Source organism: Eucyclogobius newberryi, unplaced genomic scaffold (assembly GCF_026437365.1).
Source record: "Eucyclogobius newberryi isolate DKJ021-1_F unplaced genomic scaffold, fEucNew1.0.hap1 SCAF_22, whole genome shotgun sequence".
In the NCBI taxonomy this organism is placed as follows: Eukaryota; Metazoa; Chordata; class Actinopteri; order Gobiiformes; family Gobiidae; genus Eucyclogobius; species Eucyclogobius newberryi.
The window spans coordinates 14,652,181-14,676,605 of record NW_027315857.1 but is presented as its reverse complement, the minus strand read 5'-3'; the positions used below and the strand labels follow the sequence as shown (position 1 = coordinate 14,676,605).

Here is a 24,425-nt window from a genome sequence, read left to right as displayed (position 1 = left end):
ACAGCTTCTCTGATGGAGGCGCAGGTCTAGGAGGAAAGGGGCGTGGTCACGCTTGTGAAACTGAGGGCGGAGTAACGCGCGAGGCGAAAACACACAGGTAAAACTTAATGCACTTTGTCGTGAGTCACTGTGACAAACATTACATTAAAAGCTGTTTCCATGTTTACGAAAAACACGAGTGGTTCCTGTAAGTGGGATTAATGAAGATTTGTCATCGTAATAGTTGGAATCAGTGCGGATCTTTACGCCGCGTGACGGGAGTTTGTGCCAAAATGGACAGTTCCTCCTCTTTGTCGCGCGGCTGAGGACGTTTGACAAGGAACACGGAACCAGGTTGATTTGTTAAACGGTAAGTGCATTTTTAATAGTAAAATCTAAGAAATATTTATTCAAGGTGTTGGAAATATGTGTATGCTTCCCCCCTCAATTACAAAAAAACAATATTATTAAGACAGTATCGTAGCCTACATGTTGTGTTGATCAAATTACTTCTAGGTTTCTTCTTGTATTCTGATTATAAGATGATATAATCTAATTTACAGCTTTCTGATATTTGACTAAAATAGCTGGAGTGAGTTTGGCTACAAATAAATGTGATAAAAAGAATATATCATTGCACCACTATGGCTTAAAATTGCAAATACTATCCATTTTAAACCCCCTTTTGCTTTGATGTAGTCATTTGATTGCATCTCCAAGCATAAGCAAACCTGTATAATGGTGGGAGTGCTGGCTTGAGTAAATAAAACGACCTACTTGAAGCTATATAATGGTAAAGGCTTCCAGTTCATTTATCTCCACTGAACCGTTGAAAGTCACACATGCCATGTAGCTGAGAGTATTTTCAGTAGCCGGCTGGGTTAAAGATTCATCAGAAAGTACACAAAGACAACACAAGGGTCTCTCTGTCTAACCCTAACTTCAGTGTTTTTATTTTAGTCCCTCCCTTTCACAGGATCAACATGAGAACGGATTAACTGTATTTGGGAGGTGTCTGAAAATCCATTGCAAGCCTGGACAAGAACCCTGTCGCACTCTCAAAAACTCAGATTATGTGATTATTAAACTGGGATCGGTGCATCGACGTACTTTGTTAAAGGTTTATTTTTCCCAGAGTTGCTGACAGGAATGTTGAAGGTCCTCTTTGAGTCATAACTGTTAGGCATGGGCTGATAAGCGTGGAGTTTTATGGCATGCAATTCAACCCATGATGACAATATACTGTATAACATTGGTGGGTTTACTTTCTATTTTAACTTCCAGCAAATTGGATGTGGATATTATCAGAAGCCATTGTAGTTTCCTGTGTGACAGCCGTGTGTTACATAAAAGTGTGTGGACAAAATCCGGTTGAACTAGTGGCCTTAAACAACTAATGAGATAATGTTTGTACCTCAAGGTTTCTTTCGACAGCTCGTTCCCTGGAGCACAAAGCCTGGTTCCAAATGACTAGACTACAAATGTGGAATAGAGCACCTACTTGTGTCTTTTGGAGTTTTTAAATTGTTAAACCTAAATTATATAGTTAAATTGCACATTGTGGGACAATAAAGGATTATCTTATCTTATCTTATTTTGTTTTTGTCCTCTAGTGAGCACCATCATGTTTATTCTTCTGTCTAAAAGGAGTTCTAATAGTGATGATAAATGAGGAGTGAGCCTCCTTTGGACTAAAACAGTATGGGCTTTTTGTGGGTCACCATAGTAACCTAGTAAACTGAGTGGGAGTGAGCTTTTTAATTACATGCACAAAGACCTGTAAGACACTGTTTTGCTGTTGTGGCTTTGGGTTGTGTCTTCAGACAGTGAATGCAATTCTTGGCTAAGATGTGAATTTTAGTAAAGATATAATTTCTATGTGAGGCAATAGAGTCTAACGTTTGCCTTGTCCCAACAGGCAGGGGAGGGCCTGCCAGGCGGGATATGCTGATGGACCAGGACACGCAGTGGCTGTACCAGCTCCTGGCTGAGGTGCAGTTGGAGAAGTTCTACCTCCGCGTCCGGGATGGTCTTAACATCACACGCATGGAGCACTTCGCCTACGTCAAGGAGGGAGACCTGGAGCATATCGGCATCAGCAAACCCGGTCAGTCACTTCTTTCAGTCTAGAAACACATTCATCTTCATTGCGTTCATTAATTAACTATTTATTAACATCGTCTTGTAAGAGGAATCAGAACCAATGTATAATTTTTGTTGTTAACGTATCTATGAGGTAGTGTTCAGAGCGGGATGTAAACGTATGCACATCTTTCAGTACAATATTAACACAATATTCCTTTTACGGTACAATATTTATGGCAATATATGGGAGAGGCCTTCAGAGGCCTTCAGAAATGCTGTTGGAATGCCTTGCAAATGCAAATCATTACTGTCATTTTCCAAATAATCAAAATATGAACATGCTTAATAACTTATGAATAAATAATGTTTTGTACTGAAATTGAGCAAAGTTACATGGTACATGTAGTTTCTTTTGTTTGTTGTTGCAATAAAACAATGCAATCAAGCAAAGGATATTCGATATACTGTATTGTGACAGCCCATTATAATGGTGAGACTTTTGAAGAAATTATATCATATTAGTTTGGTTATTGTTACATGCCTTGCTCAAAGCGAAAATATAAATTACTGGCATTCTATACAATAATTTATATATAATATCCATGAATCCATCTTAAGTTAAATCTAATCCTTATCACAACTTCTTGTGTATGTATACATACATTTTAGTGGTATTTGCGTACATCCTGTAACTCATGAAGCTGCAAAATGATCTTTAAGATTCAAACAAATTCATGTAACCTGATTACATTTCATGTATGAGGCCATATTCACTTCTGTTTGCCTTTCCAATAGCACAAAGAAGATTATGGGATGCTCTGAAACGCAATAAAACGTCAAAGCCTCGGCCATGGATGAAGGTACACAATTTTTTTTTTTAATTTATAATGGATCATAAGCTGTGATGAGAAGAGCCTTCACTGATGGACTGCACCCACAGGCGCCGACTGGAGAAGGGTCTCCACCAACCAAGGAGGTCTCCAGCAGCCGGATGCTGCCCTCTCTCATCCATGACAGTGAGCTGGCCCTGGGGGAGAAACTGGGCTCGGGGTCCTTCGGGGTGGTGCGCAGGGGGGAGTGGCACACGCCAAATGGGAGAGTGGTAAGGAACTTGATAGTTTATGTTGTTTTAATTCAGGAGATTCTGCTACTATTAAGGCTTTGTACAATGCGCATCTACTTGTATTTGTAGTTAATATGAAACACATGTGTACTGTGTATGAGCAGCAAACTTTTCCTCATCATCGAATTCAGGTCCAGGTTTAAAACATATTAAATGTCTTCTGACGTTGTCATTTTATTCAACCTTTTTTCAGGTGCCCGTAGCTGTGAAATCTCTTAAAAACAGCAGATCAACACCAACAGACACGATGTCAGACTTCCTCCAAGAAGTGTCCACTATGCAGTCATTAGACCACCCCAACATAATTCGACTGTATGGAGTAGTTCTGGCACAGCCGTTGAAGATGGTAAGATACTTTGAACTCATAAATGTATTCGTCTCAATTAGACTGACTCTTTTTATCTTTTCATCCTTTGTAGGTTACAGAACTAGCTCCTGTGGGGTCCCTCTATGACACCTTACGTTCTCGTCAATATGAATACCCTCTTTTGCGAATGTGGCTCTTTGCAACACAGATTGCAGCTGGTATGGACTATCTAGAAAGCCGGAGATACATCCACAGGGATCTGGCAGCAAGAAATGTTTTACTGTCATCCAGAGAAATGGTTAAAATTGGGGACTTTGGCCTGATGAGAGGACTGAACCAGGAGGCGGATCATTACGTGATGTCGGCCCACAGGCGCATCCCGTTTGCATGGTGAGAAATAAAGAGCAGATTCATTTGGACCAGACTAAACTCCTGACTCCTGTTGTTGCTTAGCACATTTATTGAGGACCATGTGATCTTTTTGTCCCCACATATGTGTTCAATCAGGAAAACGGCATTTGGATATTTGGATGAGGTATATCAATGAATTGTGGTCCAATAAAGGCAATAGGCAAGCTACTGTAGATTTAATTGGTTATGTGGTTACTAAGGGTGGGACGAGACACGATTCCCACAAGACGAAACACGAGATTGGACCCATGAGACCCAATTTTGGCCTCACAATGTTTTTTGTTTAGTTTTTTTAGCTGCAGCTTCTCAAGAGGTATAACTCGCCAGTCTTACCAAAGTAAAATCAAAATTTTCCTCACTTGTGGCATGAGATCCCCATTTTTGGTGGTTATTACTCGTTCTAATAAATCTGTTTAGGCAGGAAATAACTCTTCCTTAAGTAAAACCTTACTCTCTGCAGGTGCGCTCCAGAGAGTTTGCGTGTGGGCTCCTTCTCCCACTCGTCCGACGTGTGGATGTTCGGCGTCACTTTGTGGGAGATGTTCACGTACTGCGAGGAGCCCTGGTTTGGCCTGTCAGGCAGACAGGTACGTGCTTGTCAAGTCGCCGTGTGGACTACTCTGACTGCGTTTGTGTTTGCACCATTAGGCATGTTCACGTCACGTTCGGAATGTGCTCCCACACCCAAATGTGTTTTATGACTAATGCTGTGTAATGTGACACTTTCTTTTGAAATAGATTTTGTGGCGTGTGGAACGAGAGGGGGAGAGATTAGAAAAGCCAGCAGATTGTCCTCAAGAGATGTACACTGTTATGAGAAGGTGCTGGGCCGTCAGTCCTTCTGATAGACCTAATTTCACCCAGCTTTGCACATTAGTAACAGAGGTTAGCCAAAGACGAATAAACTAAGACATTGATTGATCATTTCTTGAATAATACATTGATGCAAATGTCTTTGTTCACAGGCTAAACCATTGGAAGTACAAGCAATAAGGGAGTTTGTTGAACCCAGAAAACTTGAACTTTTACCAAATGACTTGGTGACTGTCGTTGATCATGGGTGAGTGTCTGTGTACCATCCTGATTTGGGACAGTGGGCCATTGTATATTGTTTTATATGTATTGCTCACTGTAAGTTTTTTGTGTTTTTATTGTTTTATTCTGTGTTTTGTGAAGCACTTTGACTTCTGTCTTTGAAAGGTGCTATACAAATAAAATATACTTGATACTTACTTAACTGACGGCATCCCACAAAGAAACTGGATTAGCTTTTTTATTTAGACTTGGCCTTATATTATGTTGGGGCAAAAGGTTTCTCAGTTGCATTTTGCTGATCATTATAAAATGCATCTAAACTGCAGAATAATGAATTGCATATTTTTTGTTATGAATAAATGATATGGTACGAAAAGTCTAAGTTAAATTACATTTACTTAATTAAGGTGACAGTGCAATACATCTTGTTGCATACAGGACTAAAGTGGAATTATGACAACTTACTTAGGTGCAGCTTGTTTTTCCTAACTGATTTAGTAGTAATTATTACTATTCACTTCACCATGCTTTTAGATTCATTGTACAATCTTTAAAACCTCTATTTTGTGACTGTTTTTTCTAGTCTGGATATGACAGAATGGAAAGGTCAGAACCAGAGAACACTGAGCGTTGGCTGGTTTCCTTCCATTCTCATCATGCCACCGCCTCCACCTGCCGCTGCTGCTGTTGGCCCCGCCCCCATACCAATCCCGGGCTCCTACAGCTCATCACCGGTGAAGGGGAGTCTGCAGCACATTGGACACCGGGGCTCACCAGAGGCCGACAAGTGAGTGACAGTGAAGCCCTAAAGCTGTTTTAAGAAATGTGCTGTCATTGAAATGTAGTGACATTGTGAAAGATTATTCAGTAATTATTATGTTGTCATCTGCAACAGTGTTTGGAGGTCTGGATCTGGAAGGGAAAAGGAAGGCTCCAATCTGCAGAAAATGGCAGGTATGAAATAACGGTAATAGTTAAGTTACAATTTAGACAAGAGTTTTTTGTTTTTTTTAAACAGAAATTAAATCAAGTATTTAATTAAATTTATAAATCTGATAATGAAAATAAATGTATGTAAGAACATCTTAGTCTCTTAATTAATATAACTTTTACTATGCACTGTACAAACTGTGGAAAAAAATGCCCTTGGGTAATACAAACCAACAAATTTTATATTATAAGTGAACTAGTTTACTTAATGTCCACTCTACTATTTGCTGTTGAAGGTTAATACTGATTTTTTTGTCCACAGGATTGTCCCAGAGCCTGGAGTCGGTCGTTGCTGGAGGCCGTCCCAGAGCTAATACAGTGGGCGTGGTCCGAGTGGATCGATATGGAAAGCTCATGCCCCCAGCTCAGAGTGTTGTGACCTCCCAGGACCCGCGCAGATTCAGTGAGGCCAGCATTGTGCCCCCTGCACGCCCCCCTCCACCAAACTTCAAACGCCCAAACACGAAGCCCCAGAAACGGCCCAACTTCCCGCAGATGCCACAAGGCACCTCCTGGCCTCCACCAGGAGTCATGTCCCCTCCTGCACATCAGCCTCCACCACCGCCCTTCATGGGAGGCGGTAACTTGGCTAAAATGGCCCAGTTGGCTCGCTCCACCCCTCAGCTAGACGAGTGCGACAGCAAACCCAGGGAAAGAACGCCTCACGTCTACAGCACCAAAGACTCGCTTATCTCTCAGGTACAAGAAGGTTATGGTCATGTTATATAGTTTATATGTAGAACCACATTATGAACCTTTTGTAATACAGGTCATGGAGGCAGTTCATGGAGTGACCACAGAAGAGGTCCACAACACTCTGCAGAGGTGCGACTGGAACCCTCTGAGAGCCGAGCAGCAGCTGAAGGTAGGCTCTAGTCTGAGTTCACTCAAAATGATCAAGTCAAGCATGGCTAGAATGTGTCCAAGTAGTTTGGTTGTAAAAGTAGATCACAACAATGATGTAAAGAATTGTATCAACACGTATCAAATAAATGACTCCCTGATTAGAGATGATAAATGACAATCAACCTAAAGTTATTATATCACCCAAAGGTGATATAATTTAATTTATTATTTAATTTTGACAACTTGAAATGTCATCAAGTGGAAACCTCCCACGACATACGTAACACATTATCAAAAAACAGTAGACCTATGCGCTTGCTGTTCTAAAAATAAATTCACTTTTCCATATATTTTTTAGGTATTTTATCATTTAGTTTAGTTTAGACAATATACACAGACATGAAGCACCAGATTATTGCTAAATATTCATGCTGAACATATATTCTGCTCTTCAAAACCTTTCACAAGGGCATTTCAAGCTCATTGCCCACTGAGGACATGAAAGCTAATGTACCGTCATGGTCTTTTCGCGTGTTCTTCAGTTGGAGCAGCTCTACTCTCTCAGCCTGTGCTCCAGAGAGGACTGTGTGAGGATCCTGTCTAAATACCAGTGGAACCTGCAGCTGGCCAGCCGATACCTGATCCGATGGTCCCGGGACGACAGGCCGGGCCCCAGCGAACGCGATCGACCTCAGACTAACGCAGAGAGACGAGTGTGAATAGCTGAAGCTTGTTTTTCCTTTGTGGATGACTAGCTCAGAAAGAGACTGGAGACATTCTGCTTGTTTTCACAGAACAGACAACTCTAACCCTGTTTTGAACAAGTGCAGGCCTCACCACTGTGAATGTACAATGGACACGTGTAAAAATGACTAATTAGCTTCATAATGTTTTTATACTTTTAATATGATTTTATCTTGTACATTTTATATATAGAGATGTATTTGAATAAATTGTATCAAATTATGAACAGCATTTTGTCTGTACAAGTAGTACCAAGTATTTGCTGTGGATATCCTATTGTTTTACACATGGTGGACGGTTGGGAACTGGGTCATCTTCAGAAGGAATGTGGACACTGGCAGACGTGCTACTGACCCTGTGCTTCCCTTTGTCGCCAGTAGGTAGAACTAGAAGCAAGAATTTCTAAATCAGAGGATACATTTTTTTTTTTAAGTTTTAAGTTCAAGATTTTAGTTTAATTTCCAATAAATGTATTTTTTAATACGTGTGGGCTTTGACATTGAATTGCCTTAACATTTATCCATAAAAGGAAAGACTGTACTTGTGGTTCCTCTTTCCAAGTGAAAACAGATGTTTCACTGGGCAATCCCCAAAGTTTTCCAACACACTCACTGTACCAAAGAAACAATAGAATGACATATGTTTTTATTTCTAAGAACATTTAACATGTAAAAGTAATTTGCAAATCATTCAACTAAAGATCAAATTACACAATATTAAACATATTTCATATATATCACTTTGGCTGATTGAGGCATTGGTGCAGAGGTAAGGATGTTTAAGTGGCAATGGTACGTTACACATTAAGGCAATGGAGGCAGTTATTTTTACTGCGAGGACTTCAAAGGATCTAGTGGCACACCCATTTCACCTCATGTTCTGAAAATGGGTTGTATACAAAACTGGCCCACTGCAACCTGGAATATTATTTCTCTTTTGCGTCATACTGACACTGTCCGTGACCTAGTGTCAAACCACAACTTCCATTTTTCAACTCAAGATTATAATCCACAATGATATATTGCACACATCTTTCGAGACAGTCAAATAGTGTCTATAGCAACCTGTGTTTTACATGAAGTGACATTGGCCATTAGAAAGTGAAAACATTTATGAACGTTTTAAGGGCACGTTCTAGTAAACTGAACATTATTTTCATTCATACTTAAAGCTACTTGCATTCTTTAAAACAGTTTCAATGTTATAGGGCTATTTTGTACAATACACTTTAGCTATAGATAAGCACACGCGTTATATTATGAAATGCCAGCAGGTTAAGCCATTTCAGAAACAAACATTTTAAAGTAAGCACATTTTTCAGTTGGCACAACATTCAAAAAGGACAAAATGACTGGCTTGATAAAAATTAGATATACACAGTACTGTGCAAAAAGTTTAGATACGGTCTATAAAGGCTGAATAATAAAGGAAAATATGCACACACTTAAACTTATAGCTCTACTTAAAATGAGCTATAATTCCTACTATATCAAACTTTGACAATCAATTCAAAGCTAATATCTAGTCAAGCTTTCAAAAAAATTAACATTTGAAAACATAGCTAAAACTTTTGCACTGTACTGCTACTGCATCACTGGTATAAAAGTCATAGATCGGACAATGGGAGACATTGGATTGTTTTTTTCTATTGTGATTGTTTAAAAAAAGGGTTTGCTTTGGCTGGATTTTTTGTTAATGGAAGAACTTAACCAGAAAGTTTTAGGAAAATACAGTGCTGCGCTGGTTTGCCTCGCCGACCTTCTCAAAGAACATGAAGTCCTGTTTAGATAGAAAAACAAACAGACACACGCTTAATGAATGACTCGCATAAAATGAAATAGAAAAATGAGTTTAAGATGTAAACTTACAATGAGGAAGCAGGCGGCCATGAGGACGGCCTTCATCTTTACGTCCAAGTTCATCGGAAACTGAATCCCGAAGTTGTCTGTATCAGTGAAGACTTCCTTTAAGAGGCCGCTCCACTGCTTACTGATGCGACCGATGGACTCGCTGCCATCTTTTCCTTTTAACTGGGAGACAACAGGAATGACTTTAGATTCTACTACAGATCAAGTAGTGCAAGTACCGTCTCTAAAGTTGTACCTCAAAGTTGACGTCTCCGCAGCAGTTGCAGGCAAAGCAGGGCCCCTCTAATTTTAGCACGGTCTCCTTGTTGGGGCCCTGAATGGAAAATTTGGGCAGGAACGGGTGCCAGTCCTGTTTGACGTAGCCGATTGTGGTCCCAGGTGGGGCTTGGACCTCCATCTATACAAGGTGAAAAGAATATATAAGTTAACTTGTCATGACAATAATCAAATTTATAGGAGGTTTTTATCAGTGCTTCATTGAAATGGCATTTATCTGTATATTATACGAGTTTGGGATTGTGTCATCTTTCATAAACCTTACATACGTCTTCAAAAGTCTGCCCATATCCTCTTGGCACGGACTGCTATAAATAAATCACGACGTTGCAGGTCACATGGTACGTGGTGATGGACTGACTGCCTCATTGTGGCGTGGCATAACATAGGTAATGCGTCTCACATGGCTTCTGTCAGTGCAGTAAACAGAATCACGGAGTCGGGGGAGTGGAGCGAGTGGAGCGGGTGGAGCTTGTGAATGCAGGGTGAGGAGTCAGATTAAATTGAGGAGAAAGTGCTCTGTGAGGTGAAAGTACAAGGGAAGTGGAAGATGTAAAAACTGTTCATTATAAAAACTAACGGCAGCTGGAAAACTAACCAGGAAGACTTTTTTGACCTGTTTGATATGTTTGACATATTTAAATCTACCACAGAGTTATGGAAGTCACTATGCAGTCCCAGCCCAAAAAAATAATAAAAAGGTGTACATATAGAACAATTAAAATCTTAAAAGTTAAAGTCTTATAATGTCTAGAGCTAACGACACCTGCTAATTAAAATGAGTAATGATTAGGCTATGTAAATTAATGTGTTCATAGGAAATATTGATCAATAGAATAACCTGTTCTAGAGGCTCTGGTTTGAACTGTAACCACAGTTAATGATTGACTGATAGACTATTCGAGTGATTATTAGACGTATCGTACACCAGTACCATTGTTACCATAGTTAATGTTTGCAGTGGTGTGGTTAATCTTTGTATTAATGAGCACTTGACAGTAGCCTTTAACATATTGCTCAGACCTCTTGCAGGCAGCAGGGGCACCAGCAGGACACGCAGCGGAAAGGTCTGACAAGGCGGATCACTTCTCGGTCCATGTTGTCCTTGATTTTCATGTCGAAGCTGCGCAGAGAGCCACAGCAGTTCCTGGTGCAGCAGTCGTTCTTCTCTTTTGCAGTGTAGATCTTCTGGCCCAGGCTGTTTTTTATCTCATACTGGTTATTGGTCTCAAAGCCAATAAAAGCTGGGTGTGGAGACAGAGAACACAGGAAAACACTAAACCATGTGTCAAGAAAGCTTAAGGCAAAAAAAATACATAAATCTGTTGCTGTAAAAATAATAGAGTAAAAATAATCAGCCTTTACCTTCTAAGAGTTCCACTTTTTGGTGAATTAGGATTTGGTCAACCTAAAACCAGGATAAATCATGTTAGTCATCAGAAGTACTCGCCACTACTAATATGACACCTTTAACATAAGCGCTAAACATAACCTAAAGTCACATGTCCATTTGCAATGCAAAAGACCAGATGTCATATTGCCAAATGAGATAAACAAGAAACAAACTTCAGTATTAGTTAGTCATTTCCACAGCCATAAAACACTGCTTAATGTTTAAACTTTTCTCTCTTATTGGTTTGTTTCAGAATTGACTTGTTAATGTGGAGCGCTGTTTTACAAAGAAACGCTGAATCTTTTTAATCATACGTGCTGCATGAAACCAGAGACCATTGTATAATAAAACAACAATAAAGAGGTTCATGAGACATCACGCAGAAATAAAAGGTAGGTAAAAGGTAAATGCTTTTTAAAATAGCATCATTTAGAATTAAAATATTAAATATATAATATTAAAATATCCCCAAAAAACTAAAGGAAGAACCGTAGCATAGTCCAAATCTAAAGCGATCAATGTTTTTTTCAAAGGGACCTGACAGTTACACTATGGTTATGTTTGCTGTAGGACTTACCTGTGTGAGGTACTCCAGTCCTGGAGGAGCAGCGGGCCCCCCGTTATCTGGTATGAACACTGCTGGAGGTCCTCCATATTCTGGCCCGACAGCTGGTCCAACAGGCCCTGGTTGGTACATGACTGGAGCTGGACCTTGGTTGTAGCCCATGTTAAAGCCTACTGGGGGCGGAGCTTGGTTGGGATCTCCATATCCTGGCTGAGGGACTGGGTAAGGTGCTATGCCGTGACCCGACATTGGGTAGGGACTTTGTCCTGGAATACTTGGGTAGACTGTGAAAATAAACATTCATAAAACTTACTTAGAATTCAGTAGTCATTTTGTTAAGTTAATGTTATGTACATGTGAGGAAACGAGAGCAGATCAATTAAAAAAAGTCTCAGTTCCTGGATTTTGGAGGATACATTGCAAAACAACCAATTCCATCTACAGTGGGCGATGGGGCGGAGGTTCTTAGACTCCTGCTGACACTTTCTCAGAACCCAGGAGATAATCCATAAACCTTAGAGATCATACTCAGCAGAGCCAGTAAAGTCCCCAACCACGACAGTGAGTTCAGCTTGAAGTTTGTGAGTTCATGTTGGAGCTGGTATAGATCATGGTTACTGTTACCATACCAACATGGACACTTGTTGACATGGGACTGTTACCCTGACCTGTTAAGTGAAGCTGTCACACTAAACAGTCCCGTCACCTATCGACATGTTTACTTAAATCTCTTTGACTGTAAGATTTAGACTCCGTGTTGTTAGTCAGAGTTCATTCGGCTGTGAGCATATGTGTTTAGCTCAACCAGGTTTCCCAGCAGTCACTGAAGACCCTTTAACGCTTTAATCCACCTGTAATCCCCAAACCTCAAACTAGACACGTTTACTGGAACACACACAGTCTTCCTTGGATACCTTCTTTCTTTTCTTCGTGCAGAAACTTAACAAATGCATTTATTTAATTTTTCTGTGTGCAGTTTCATTTTATTTCTCATAATATGAACAACAAGCAGGCCTAACTCTCCTAACCGTTTTGCAGCAGGTTCCTATTCTGCAGCAAAGGACAGAAAGCCACAACAACAAGATAGAACCACAAAACCCAGACATTACAAAACCCACATACGGAAACAGCATCTGATCGGTTTCTCGTGTCTAAAAACCTCAGGAAATTCACTCACAACACATTCATACTGGGCAAGGTGGGTGAAGTGTCTTACCAAAGGACACAAGGACAGCTTGGTGTCATAGTGGGACAGTGCTCCCAGTGGTCTCTCATCCAAGTACTAACCAGGCCCTGTTTATCTTCTGAGGACACAGTGGGATGGGCAAAGGGACTTGAACCACAGTTTGTAGTATACAAACTTTACTTGTAGCTTATGTCCACAAGCAAATTATACAAACAGTCTATCTTGACAATCTCGGAGCAGTGGGACTAAAACAAACAACTTGATCGGATGACAAATATTGCCAAACGATATCTTTGATTGATATCAGATTTTGCCTTTTAAACTGAGTGATACTGTAGCTAACCTTTCCTCTGTATTGTGAATGCCACCGGCGTCGTCGATGATACACAAATGTAAACAGACTATTGTAAGGGCACACGGAATTCATAAAAACTGGCCCGACTGGTTTTGGTCACTTCAGCCGGACGACGACCAGAGTGACATCCGAAACAAAATCTGAAAATGATCACACGTCAAATGTAATTCATGTTTGTAATCCGACCGACCAAATGTATCCAAATGCTCTCGGCCCGACCGTCTACACCGTGTACAGAGGTTCAGTGTGTGTGTGTTCAGAGTGAAGGGGCTCGCCACACAGGCCCAGCGTTCACTAAACACGTCTTACACATGCGGCAGGGAGACGGGGGAGGCACATCCAACCGACTACAGTGATTTCACAAATATGTAAGGAATGTTTGTACACAGTATACTAGTTTTATTGAGGATTATTGCTAGGCTACATTCTGGAGTCTACTACTAGATCACTTCAGGACTGACCTATCCAATAGCAATCATTAAAAGGTAAGGTTCATTCTGCGATGCAAATTCTTACTCAATGGAAATATGGGAGTACAACGCAGACTGTAATCGACTTTCCAGTAATAAATCACTCACCGGGGCCGGACATGGTAAAAATGTTGATGTCACCAGAAGTAAAAGGAAGTCAGACTTCCTCGTCCACACCAGGTCTCTATGGGCAACAGAGAGAATGAGAGAGGAGGGAGCGGGACAATCAAAGACAACAAAAATCCAAGAGTAACAGAAGCATCAAGAAACTCTGGCCTTCAGCTTTATGGGGGCCCTTTTATGACCAGCAATTTAACCATGTGGACTCTTTCCACTGGTGATCATGTGAGTTGAAGTGACATAATGGAACACAAAAGGGCGTGAGTTTCTCTTTGTCCCATATTAGTAATTGGTCAAGACCTTGGAGGGAAAAGGTGTGGGATCTGGGCATAACAAGAAGCACGTTTCATCAGAACTCACAGCTTAATTGTGTTTATTCAACACATTGACATCCCTTATGCTCTAGTTTTATTTCTTTATTTACTCATGTTCTTCCTGGTCCAGCCCGTTTGTTGGTGTGTTTGTTTATTGTGTTGTTACTTTCTTGTTTTTGTTGTTCTATGTTCTAATAAAAATAGCAAAACCAAAAAGATGATGACAGATGACTTCAACTGAATCTTTTTCTGCAATTTATTCAGCCATACGTGATGACCACATACTTTTCTCTCCGCAAAATCTTTCAAATCTAACTTCAGACAACATGAACAAAGTGAAATCTTACCTTCTTGTGATTGTGTGACGCTTAAGCGCGTGGTTCGATGACTTATATGGACAAATAAAGGTACAATGAGGAGATGTTCTCGCGCCGTGTTGACTCTAACATGTCTTGGTCGCCAGCGCCGTGGCTCTCGCTCCGCCCCTCGACTATATTCTTCCTCCTCCTCCTCTTCCTCCGTCACGGCCTCTGTCGACTTGTCTCCACAACATTCAAAACAAACAGTTTGATTTCGATTGGTCGTGTAGAAAATACCATGATAAATTAAGGCCGTTGGGCCGCTTAATGGACAAATCTAGATCTGGCTTAGCCATGACGTTTGCGGTGTTTCTGTTCCTACAAGATAATGCTACTGCATTACATGAGTATATCCACAAGAGGGCGCCAGAAACCACAAATAACTACAGCTTTTCACTAATACAACGTTGTGACAATTGAAAAGAATACTTTGAAAATATAATGTATTTAGTTACAGAATAAGGAATACTTGCATTATTAGAGAGGTTGTTGGCACTAAAATGCAACCACATCTTTGTCTGCCCCAGGGCAGCTGTTCTGTGAGTGGCATGACCCAACAAGCTGAGGTATGAAATAATGTAAAGCTCTTTTTTACTATTATTGATTAAATAATAAAATCTTAATTATTTGCCCATTATTTTCAACAATGCCCTGTTGGTGAAGTGGTACAGTGACAACTTTTTCAAATTAAAATTAACAAAATGGAATTTGTGCAGGTTTTATTAATAAATATTACGCAGAATTTTAATATTTTAAAAAAATTCAATGATCTATTCGTTTTTTAAAAGTTATAGCCATAACATTTATCCGAAACAGCATTAAACTTGCCGACACTTTTTCACCGATGACTTTCATATAATCATTTGTCACATTTCAGAAAATAATCTCAGATCCACAAAACCAATTATTTTCTAACCCTTCTCACAATGCTCACGGTTTAGTAAATTGAATTGTAAGTTATAAAAGAACATGAGTTTTAAAATGCATTACACAGCATGAAATAATAAAGCATGACTATATAGTGCTATTTTGGACCCTCAAGGACACTTTACATTGACCACAAACTATCCTTGACTATCTTGACTATCCCGTTTTTGTCCATATTTTCCCATTGTACATATATTTTAAACAAACCAAAGGTAATTTTTAGCTTTTATATATGCTTATATATAAACAAATATGTTAAATCCTCAATATTATAGTACCAAATATCATTGTTTATCATCTCTTCTATCTGCTGTGTATAAATTTGGCGCCTGCTGCAATGTCTTGTACTAATAGGGTAGTAAACTTGGGTGGGGAATGTAGTCTAAGGAGCACGTGACCACCAAACAGATTTTAAAACTGGTGAATAAGAGAGATCTGGATCTTGATTTAGCCTATTACTCAAAAAACATGTTCAAACTGGCAAGATATTGTCCATGTGTTGGGCAATCAAACTCATGAACTGTATCAAAGACAAACCCAGTGTTAATGGTCTCTGTGGCTGGTAATGGTTTAATCAGTCTAGTCTATCTGGCCTCTACCCTTGCTGACTCGCTGCCAGTCTCCCGATGGTTTATTTACACATGCCTGATCTATCAGCACTTGTTCTGTTTGGTGGTCCTCACTTCCCCCCAAAATAGAAACAATTACACAGGGCGGGAAGCGAGGAAAAGAGAAACGTGTCCAAAGTCTCATATTCTGTGAGCTGCCCTGACCCTCCGCCCCATCCAAAATGTTTCCCCTTTTCTCTCCATCCATCTATTCATCCCTGCATCCCCGTTGCTTCGCTGTTTTGTTTCATGCAGACATACTCAGGGAGGGGTAGACCGTCTGAGTGGTCTGCAATGGACAGTCACGTGAGAGACATGCATTGATTAAGCCACCTCAAGGCCCAAAAAAAGCATCAAACTCCAGCATCCTCTACAATGTCTTATCCCAGTGCCATCTAAACCCATGTCATCAAGTATAAGGGCAGCAGACGAGGGCGTGTAGTTGCTCATTGTATTTATGTTCGTGCGTCGTGTTTTTGAGATGTTGTCAGCACTAACAATCTTAAATGAGTAGGGGAGGTTTGACCCTAGTAAGGAGGACAAAGCCAGGCAACAAGATGTAATCGCGTGTCTGAAGTCGCACAAAGCCTAATGATGCCTGCCCACATCAACCCACCCCAGATGCAGACCGTATATAAGGTCAAGCATGAGATTCAGAAGAGTTCTGCCTCCAGCATCTTCAAGAGGAATCCACAGAAGACACCAAAAGTGAGTATAAATAGTTTTATAACTACTAATATAAAACACTAAAAACACTACAATGCACTACTATACAACAGTAACACCTGTCACTCACGTCAGCAATACTTCAGTCATTTTGCACAGCTAGATTGGTTGTTCTGTTCATTCTGTAGTATAATTTGTATTTATACTATTTATATTGCAGGTACATTTTATTCTAACAGATATTTTATGCATGCTTTACTTTGTCATTGGTTCTATTTGAAAAATAAAATGTAATAGTATTTTCTGAAACAACATATCCCACTGGTGAAGATCAGAAATCATCATTCTGCTCATCATTTGGCACAGATTAAAAATGGAAGAAGGAACTTTTTTGTGCAGATCTTTAGGCATTCTCCAAATCTTGAATAATTCGGTACCCTTGCTGTGCCCAGATATCTTCAGTAATATCCAACTTTTCTTTTGTCCAGTGTATTTGTCTTATACCTGTTTCTTTAGATGTTTTGCCACAGAGTTGTCATGTTATTACTGACTTTGCACTGGTTGACGGAAGAGACATCTGCTGCTGCCTCGATGACTAGAAACACAAGGGTATGTCCACAATAACCTCCTCTCTCTCTTGATTTATGCTTGCAATAGTGGGATTTTGTTTTTATTCATAGGAACCCAGGGATCTGGAGACTTTGCCACAGGAAGGGGAACTATCCACAGGTGATGGAGCAGAAATGACAAGTGATAATGGTCTTTCACAGGCTGAAACTCCCCATGCTCCGACTCAACACCCTTCAACTCAGAACCAAAACCAGTTCAAGTCCATCCGCCGAAAAAATGAAAAGAGGTAATGTTGTTCTTTGGAAAATGGGTGGTCTTCTTTGGATCAGCGTCGCACCATGTTACAGCTCCTTAAATCCTTAAGCAAAACATTAAATACAATCTATAATGGACTTACTGTGCCTTTGTGTCTATAGAAGAAAAGTCGTTCCTCTTGATTCTATCGGCCGGTTCAAGATGTGACGAGTGAAAAACACAAAGGTATGTTTAACCAAGGATAAATATGAACAGTTATTTATCATTTGTATAATTATATATACATATTTGTTGCAGAATAAAAAAGAAGCCCACCGGGAAGTCCTCAACCGAATAAAGTAACGTTTATAAATGTGCAAGTCTCCCTCTAGTGGAGAGAGCCAAAATGACATTGTAGCTTACTGTGCACAAACTTTCAAAATAAAAGATTTTTTACTCTTGTACAATTAAAAGGAACATAACTGAATACAGATCTTATTTTTTATTTCTCAAGCTACATTTAAAGAAAACAATATCAGACTGCAGAAAATATAGAATTTGCTTGGGTAGTTTTATCTTCACTTTCACATATGTACAGTTGTCAAAGAACAGAATATGTACAGAGGATCCAAGTTGAGAGTGCAATTGCTACTGGAGACTCCTCAAATCTCTCCCAACACAGTACACAGTAAAATCAAATATAAACAAACAATTCTGCCACCAACATGGCGCCAAATTATTTTCTGTACACAAAGTTGTTCTCAGCTGAGAAAGATCCATCTCACGCTAAACATAAATTTACAAGAAAACAAACTTTTACAGCCATTCTGTTAAATCTCCCCACCAATGTAAAATAGTTAAGCACTGCCACACAGCTACTTTACATCCTCATGTCTTTCAATGAACAAAAGCACGAACAAAACTGAACACCGAACTGCATTGAATATTGTTGGCTATTGAAGATCGATTAATAAGTCAGCAAGGGAGAAACAGTAAGCGCTCAATAATAAGTGTAGATAGTTGCATGCCTTTTACAGATTAAATGAACTACAGTTCAAATCCCCAGTGTAAGCTTCTGAAATGGTATTTGGATTTATTTAAAAGTGCCATACTAAAAAATTGTAATTGTGACAGTTAATGGTAAGCAGTAGCAGTTGAAAACTTATAATCATTGAATAAGCTTCTGTCTGAGATGTCTTCACAACCCAAAACTAACCCCCCAAAATACAATCAAAGCAAATATAGCTGCCTGCCTAGCATGGAAACGTGAAACTAATCAAAAAGGATTATTACCATTTCATAAAATGCCGATTTAGGTGAACATTTTGCAAACTGAAATTGAGAGAAGAGAAATGTAAACTGATTTGTCAATTGCTTCAATTAATTATATTTCTATGAATTGGAACTAAGCGAATGAGAAATATGCGAAAGCACATGACATATGGCAAGTTAGAATTTGTTCGGTAACAAATTAATCTCTACCATCAATACCAAACGCTCTCCAGTATACACAGTACCCAAAGAAAAACAAAAAGTGTAAAATGTAAAAGATAAATAAGAACGATTGTCAAATTATATCCTACAAACTGACAATTCTGTTGCCATTTAGGTCATAACTCAGGCTGTTTTGGCTGTAGGCATCAAAGAAATGAAATTGTAAAGGACAGAGAAAAAACACTCCCCTGTCCTCATCACTTCTAGGTGTCCTTTTTGTGTCCGGATCGCCGCAAGTCCCTGCACTTATGGCAGTAAAAGATGTCAGGAACATTAGACTTCTTGATCTTTGCACAGGACAAGTGAACCCAAATGCTGCACTGGTTGCATTCAATCATCGGTCGCCCAGCAAATGGTTTGCCACAATAACAAGTGATCAAGTCCCAGGAATCATCACCTGAAGAGAGAAAACCAAATGACAAACATTAATAATCTTCAGAGCTTTTCTTAAAGAGTTTATTGTTCAATATAACTAAACACCAAATATTTTCAAACAAAATAAGATTATTAAAATTGTGATTTGTGCAGTACCTGATTCAACCATAATATCTTCATCTGCAATCCAGGTCTCCCCCTCACTGGAACTGACTTCTGCTTCCCTAGGGGACTGGTCTGTCCTCGTCTTTCCCAGGCTGCCTGGCATGGACGCAGAGTGTGCATTCAGCTCATCTCTACCCACTCGCATCTCTGTGTCCGTCTGCCCTGAACCCTTAAGCTTCTTGGCTTTTGGCTGTTTGGAGTTTTTGCTGCGTTTGATGCGAGCCCTCTTTTCACTTTCACTGCTTCCACTGTCTGCTGCTGTCATGGCAGAACCTAGAGACAGCTTTTTGAGTTTCTTCTCTTTTTTACGCTCTGCTTTAGAGCTGGCCTGGCTCTCATACAGAGAGTCTTTGAGGCGCATCTTGTCCAACAATGTGCTGTCCGAATGCATACGACGTATGTTTTTTCCCTTGTTGGCTCGGGCTTTGCGGACAAATGTATGGATGGTGTGGATGTCCGAACTTCCATCGGCCCATGGGTTTCCCATAGAGCTGCTGCCCCCGCCGCCATCTGCTGACAATCCTGAACTGTGTGCAGAGCTGGATGATGTGGGAGACCATGAACTCTCCTGAAAAAGAGTAATTCAAACATAGTAAAGCTTTCATTCATCAAAAGGCAGGACATATCTGTATCCAGTTTACCTCTTTAGGGCTTGGAATATAACCAGCATATGCCAAAACAAAGCTGCAGAACTTGTTGAAGTCCTCTACGGTCCTCTTTTTCTTCTCTGGAGGCTTGAGAAAGAAATCAAAATGTTTCTCAAAAACATTTATATAGAGAACAAAATAATATTTAGGCTGATTCTCTAGTGCAGTGTTTCCCAACCTGGGGGTGGGGAGCTCCAGGGGGAGCCCGCGATTGCAGACGGTCCCCAAAACTTTGTCTGGTCAGAGGATCAGATCATCAAATTAATAATTTGTGCAAATTACAGTGTAAAATTCTCAAACTAATGATTGAAAAATTTGTATGGTGAATTTGTCTAAAATATACTTGTTAGTAATAATTTATATCACGTGATATATTTGTGGTAGCTATAGTTTGAGACAGACTGGTTGTAGTTTTAGACGTTCATGCAGAGGGGCTTCAAGAGAAAAAGGTTGGGAATCATATGCTCTAGTGAATAAAATCATGCAAAATATAAAAAACAACTTACCAAAGGCTCTGCTTTGCACGTCAACAGTGATTCTGCAGAAGAAAAGTCACAATAGATTGAAATGTTGGAACAGCAACTGTCCACATAAGCTTCTTCCATTGCCAAATGTAAAACTAATGTTTTGGATGGAAAGCTACTAAATGTTGTCAAATTGTATGTATAGATTTCTGGGATATTGTAACTTCCTAGGCCACTCAAATACAAAAATAGAATATACATTTCATTTTTGCAAGGAAATATATGACTTTTAAAAATACATTCTCACTTTTCAGTGAGAAAACTATTGACAAACAACTGAAGTTCTTCCTTTATTCACATGCAGCGTCTCGCCTCAATAGCGCTACTGTCAAACCCCTACATTGCATTGAAACCCCTGAACGGCTTCAACAATTCAAACCAACATAACTTCAACAATTAATTCAACTATTCGCTTCTTAAACTAACTTTAGTTACAAGTCGTGTTATATTCTCCCATAGCCGGTGCAGTCTACTTTAAATGGCAACGAGTTAACGGAGGCTAACAAATGAGCGTTAACTACATTTAGTGGACACTATGTTGTCTTTTTGCTCTTCAGTAAAATGAAAATATTTCCACTTGCAGAACGCCGTCTGGAAATATGTTTTAAAACATCAAGCATCAATTATAAGCGATATTATTATTTTCCGCGCTTAAAGCTAACCTGATTCTCAAATGTGTGCTAACAATCAGCCATAAGCTAATGATCCAAGCTTAACAGAAAACGAAGCTAACCAAGATATACAAGTGCAGAAAACGACAAAATACCAGTAAGGACATAATTCACTTAATACACGACGTTTTAGTTGCGATGGCAAGAAGTCAATGTCACTTTATTGGCTTCACTTGTATCTTTGTTGGAGTGGCGTTTGTTCTGCGTTATTAGCCGCTGTTTGGCTCGACGCGTTAACGGACAACGGACAACAGACCCGATCACAGTATCAAATATGCATTTCACTTACGTGCAATAAGCCTAAATCCACGGACAACGTCGATTTTGAAGTTTTGACCATTACCCTTGATTTAAAATGAATGTAAAGGTAAAGAATGTACCATGCGCCACCAGCGTTAGCCTTTAGCATTAGCTACCTCCGTAGGAGACCCAGGACAATACTGTCAGCGGAGAAAGTGTTTTTTGCAAAAACTACAGTAATCTAACGTTAGTAAATTAACGGGACGTACCCTGGTGTTCCGACATTATGTCAAGCATTGTCGTCTTTCCCACTCAGCCCGATGTGGGACAGAAGCAGGAGGCGAGCTCCGGGGAGCGGTGGCCGTCGAGTTTCCCCCGGCGAGTCTTCACTTCACCGGGCAAAAAAGAGGCAGCGAGTGGCAGCCCACAGACCAAATACCTTTGAACTATTCAGTAACTAAGCCTTTTCTTGGTGTGCGTCCATCGAGAGTCCCAGAGAGGTGTCCCTACACCGTGGACATAGTAGCGGTGACAAAATACTAATTCCTCCACCGCTTAACGGCTACGGTTCTCCGTCGTCACAGCATTTATATAACTATCGGTAATAAAATATAACTAGAGTCTTGAAAAACGCAAGGTTGGCGCGATTGTTTGTGGCTTTGGGCCCAAGAAGAAAACTTTCAGGTAGTTATCCTACTCGACGCTGTGCGCATACAAAACGACTGTAGTTTTGACTTTAATTCCGCTCAGTCTCGTCTCTGCGCGGTAGAAGCTCGCTAGGAGTCAGCGCAGTGGTTTTTCGCGATGCATTATGGGAAATGTAGTGCAGTTAGTTACATAAGTGTTGTGACATGTGAGGTCTACAACTACATCCCCCAAATTACAAAAACGTTGTACGTTGAAAACGTACAGTGAACTCTGGGACATGATGTTTTTCAAAAGTCGCCACTCACTTGGTAGCATGACGCGCTAGGCTAGCAAAAGCATGTAGTACTCAGACAGGACTGTGAATTTACTTTTTGTGTCTGTTAATCATGACGTATGATGAAGAAACTATCATAAATCTGCATGTGCCGTACTTTGCTACGTGTTATTGATTGGATTAGAGAAAACTACACGAACACAGTGCTATCCTGTTGAAGCTACACGAACCGAGGACGATAACATGTTACTTGAGCTACAAGGAAGTGATTGTGGAGGATTTCTACTTATAAAAGGTATAGCATACATGCTTGTATAACTCACCTTGTTGAATCATTCTCATCATTGGCATTTGCCTATTTATTAATAATGAAATTCAATGTCTGCTTTGTTGATTAATTTACAGACAGTGCACATTATTCTGGGAGAAGGCTACTGAAAAGCTTTATCAAAGCTGCATTGCACAGGTGAGCAAGATAATATTTTTAATAAATACAAATATTGTGTTAACTAACGTGTGTACTGTACTTATTCAGAGATGAGAATGTCCATATTCTCCTGTTTGAAGTTAGTGAGCAAGAGCTAACATATGGATTAAAAGATATTCCAATTCAAAGGTACTTTAACAATAGCGAATAATGAGAATCAATACAAGCTATTATTTAATATGGTCAATTACAATGCAGTCTTTGTCCTTTTTGTTAGGTTACATATCCATAATGCTTATGAAGACCCCCTTGGTTGGACAAATAACGCTACTTTCACAGATCAGCACTTCTGCTTAAACAACCTTACACAAATATTGAAACCAAATTCTCAACAAAAAGCTTCAACTCTGGTAATCGATTCCCTCTCCTGGATTTTAAGGCATGTTAGTACTACTACCATTTGCTCAACACTTCATCAACTAAAAAAAGGTAATTAACATACTGAATGTGCCCTAATATATATAAAAAACAATTCAATTGTTGTTATTGTGTTATTTAGGGGGCGCTGTGAGAAATATTATGGGTCTGCTCCATGCCGATCTGCATCAGAAAGGCACTGTAGGAAGTGTGTGTCATCTTGCCACTTCGCTCATCACTGTGGCACCTGGCAATGCGGGAGACAATTGTGTTGCAAAGATAAGAAAGCGTACAAAGTCTGGAAAAGTGCATCAAGAAGTAAGCTTTTTTTTCATCTATTTTGCTCTGTTTTTCAAACTAATTCTGGTTAAATATTTCAACAGGAACAGGCATTTCGCATTAATGAAGATTTCTCAATAATTTTATTAAACAAGTCACCAAATATCGAACAAATTGTGCCTGAAGAACACCAGGTTTGCATGTTTCGATTTGTAATTTTGAATTACGAGTGTTTTGTAAATTAAATTATCCAAACTTAATTGAGACACATGTCATTTATATTCCCAGATGGATCCAACTGCAAATTTGACATTTAACTTGCGCTTATCAGACAAAGAACGTGAAGCAAAGGAGAAACTTTTACTCCCCTTTGTGTTCAGCAAAGACAAGTCCGGCACCTTCACAAATACATTTTATGTGGACAATATGTTAAGCTCTGAGAAATAATGAATGTTTTCCTTGTCTCACAGAAAAAGCGCTCTTCTTCACTCGGGTACTGGTTCAGGACGGATTCTGTATGAGCCTGATGCGAATGATGACTATGACCAGGAAGATCCAGACGATGATCTAGATGTTTAGACATCAACTGTATAAGCACAAATGGAAGGATGCTCTCAGCATTTATGCTATTATTTTGTACATATATTTTTTTCTTTTAACTATTGATGTTAATAAAAATATCAACACACTTTGTGAGAGCCATTGTAACAACAAGTCTTGCCATTTATGAATGATCATTATTTTCCAGGTTATGATATGATAAGTTAAGCATGCATAATCATAGCCTACGATGTACGTTTTGATATTGGATCTATTAAAAATATCGGTTCAGG

At 39.7% G+C, this 24,425-nt stretch overlaps 4 protein-coding genes across 5 annotated transcripts; 2 read left to right on the top strand and 2 right to left on the bottom strand.

Annotated features, from left to right (window-relative positions):
* Window positions 1-329: 329 nt before the first annotated feature.
* tnk1 (tyrosine kinase, non-receptor, 1) lies at window positions 330-7,678 on the top strand. The gene is made up of 15 exons (XM_072459168.1): window positions 330-349; window positions 1,898-2,086; window positions 2,860-2,924; window positions 3,005-3,166; window positions 3,381-3,533; window positions 3,607-3,884; window positions 4,366-4,492; window positions 4,644-4,790; window positions 4,871-4,965; window positions 5,524-5,727; window positions 5,836-5,894; window positions 6,193-6,629; window positions 6,700-6,795; window positions 7,319-7,543; window positions 7,587-7,678. Exons 2-14 carry the CDS (start codon window positions 1,924-1,926, stop codon window positions 7,493-7,495), a joined length of 2,163 nt encoding a protein of 720 aa, XP_072315269.1. The 5' UTR covers window positions 330-349; window positions 1,898-1,923; the 3' UTR covers window positions 7,496-7,543; window positions 7,587-7,678.
* A 1,473-nt stretch (window positions 7,679-9,151) lies between these two features.
* Window positions 9,152-14,502, bottom strand: plscr3b (phospholipid scramblase 3b). 2 transcript variants are annotated; one of them, XM_072459178.1, is made up of 8 exons: window positions 14,415-14,502; window positions 13,742-13,817; window positions 11,635-11,906; window positions 11,030-11,072; window positions 10,688-10,908; window positions 9,624-9,785; window positions 9,389-9,550; window positions 9,152-9,299 (listed from the first exon to the last, which is right to left on the bottom strand). In XM_072459178.1, exons 2-8 carry the CDS (start codon window positions 13,752-13,754, stop codon window positions 9,240-9,242), a joined length of 933 nt encoding a protein of 310 aa, XP_072315279.1. In that variant the 5' UTR covers window positions 13,755-13,817; window positions 14,415-14,502; the 3' UTR covers window positions 9,152-9,239. The 2 variants fall into 2 exon arrangements, with proteins under 2 accessions (XP_072315279.1, XP_072315278.1); XM_072459177.1 differs by lacking the exon at window positions 14,415-14,502 and having other exon boundaries at window positions 13,742-13,983.
* Window positions 14,503-17,983: 3,481 nt separating this feature from the next.
* On the bottom strand, window positions 17,984-22,262 carry phf23b (PHD finger protein 23b). The gene is made up of 5 exons (XM_072459179.1): window positions 21,817-22,262; window positions 20,619-20,650; window positions 20,107-20,199; window positions 19,457-20,033; window positions 17,984-19,322 (listed from the first exon to the last, which is right to left on the bottom strand). Exons 1-5 carry the CDS (start codon window positions 21,842-21,844, stop codon window positions 19,129-19,131), a joined length of 924 nt encoding a protein of 307 aa, XP_072315280.1. The 5' UTR covers window positions 21,845-22,262; the 3' UTR covers window positions 17,984-19,128.
* A 218-nt stretch (window positions 22,263-22,480) lies between these two features.
* elp5 (elongator acetyltransferase complex subunit 5) lies at window positions 22,481-24,284 on the top strand. Its single transcript, XM_072459180.1, has 8 exons — window positions 22,481-22,764; window positions 22,875-22,935; window positions 23,005-23,085; window positions 23,174-23,385; window positions 23,456-23,631; window positions 23,697-23,786; window positions 23,881-23,981; window positions 24,063-24,284. The coding sequence occupies exons 1-8, from the start codon at window positions 22,713-22,715 to the stop codon at window positions 24,169-24,171; spliced, it is 882 nt and encodes a 293-aa protein (XP_072315281.1). The 5' UTR covers window positions 22,481-22,712; the 3' UTR covers window positions 24,172-24,284.
* The last annotated feature ends 141 nt before the right edge of the window (window positions 24,285-24,425 follow it).

Excerpts from the sequence above, each read along its gene's own strand:
- plscr3b (XM_072459178.1), bottom strand. Across the intron at positions 11,073-11,634 it reads GACTGGAGTACCTCACACAG|GTTGACCAAATCCTAATTCA; the intron begins GTAAGTCCTACA and ends TCCTGGTTTTAG. Across the intron at positions 10,909-11,029 it reads AAAAGTGGAACTCTTAGAAG|CTTTTATTGGCTTTGAGACC; the intron begins GTAAAGGCTGAT and ends CTCCACACCCAG.
- tnk1 (XM_072459168.1), top strand. The coding sequence starts at position 1,924 with ATGCTGATGGACCAGGACACGCAGTGGCTGTACCAGCTCCTGGCTGAG. Across the intron at positions 2,087-2,859 it reads TATCGGCATCAGCAAACCCG|CACAAAGAAGATTATGGGAT; the intron begins GTCAGTCACTTC and ends CCTTTCCAATAG. Across the intron at positions 5,728-5,835 it reads GGCTCACCAGAGGCCGACAA|TGTTTGGAGGTCTGGATCTG; the intron begins GTGAGTGACAGT and ends CATCTGCAACAG.
- phf23b (XM_072459179.1), bottom strand. The coding sequence starts at position 21,844 with ATGCTTGACATAATGTCGGAACACCAGG. Across the intron at positions 20,034-20,106 it reads ATATTCCAAGCCCTAAAGAG|GAGAGTTCATGGTCTCCCAC; the intron begins GTAAACTGGATA and ends ACTCTTTTTCAG. Across the intron at positions 19,323-19,456 it reads AGATATTATGGTTGAATCAG|GTGATGATTCCTGGGACTTG; the intron begins GTACTGCACAAA and ends TTCTCTCTTCAG.
- elp5 (XM_072459180.1), top strand. The coding sequence starts at position 22,713 with ATGTTACTTGAGCTACAAGGAAGTGATTGTGGAGGATTTCTACTTATA. Across the intron at positions 22,936-23,004 it reads ATCAAAGCTGCATTGCACAG|AGATGAGAATGTCCATATTC; the intron begins GTGAGCAAGATA and ends GTACTTATTCAG. Across the intron at positions 23,632-23,696 it reads CTGGAAAAGTGCATCAAGAA|GAACAGGCATTTCGCATTAA; the intron begins GTAAGCTTTTTT and ends ATATTTCAACAG.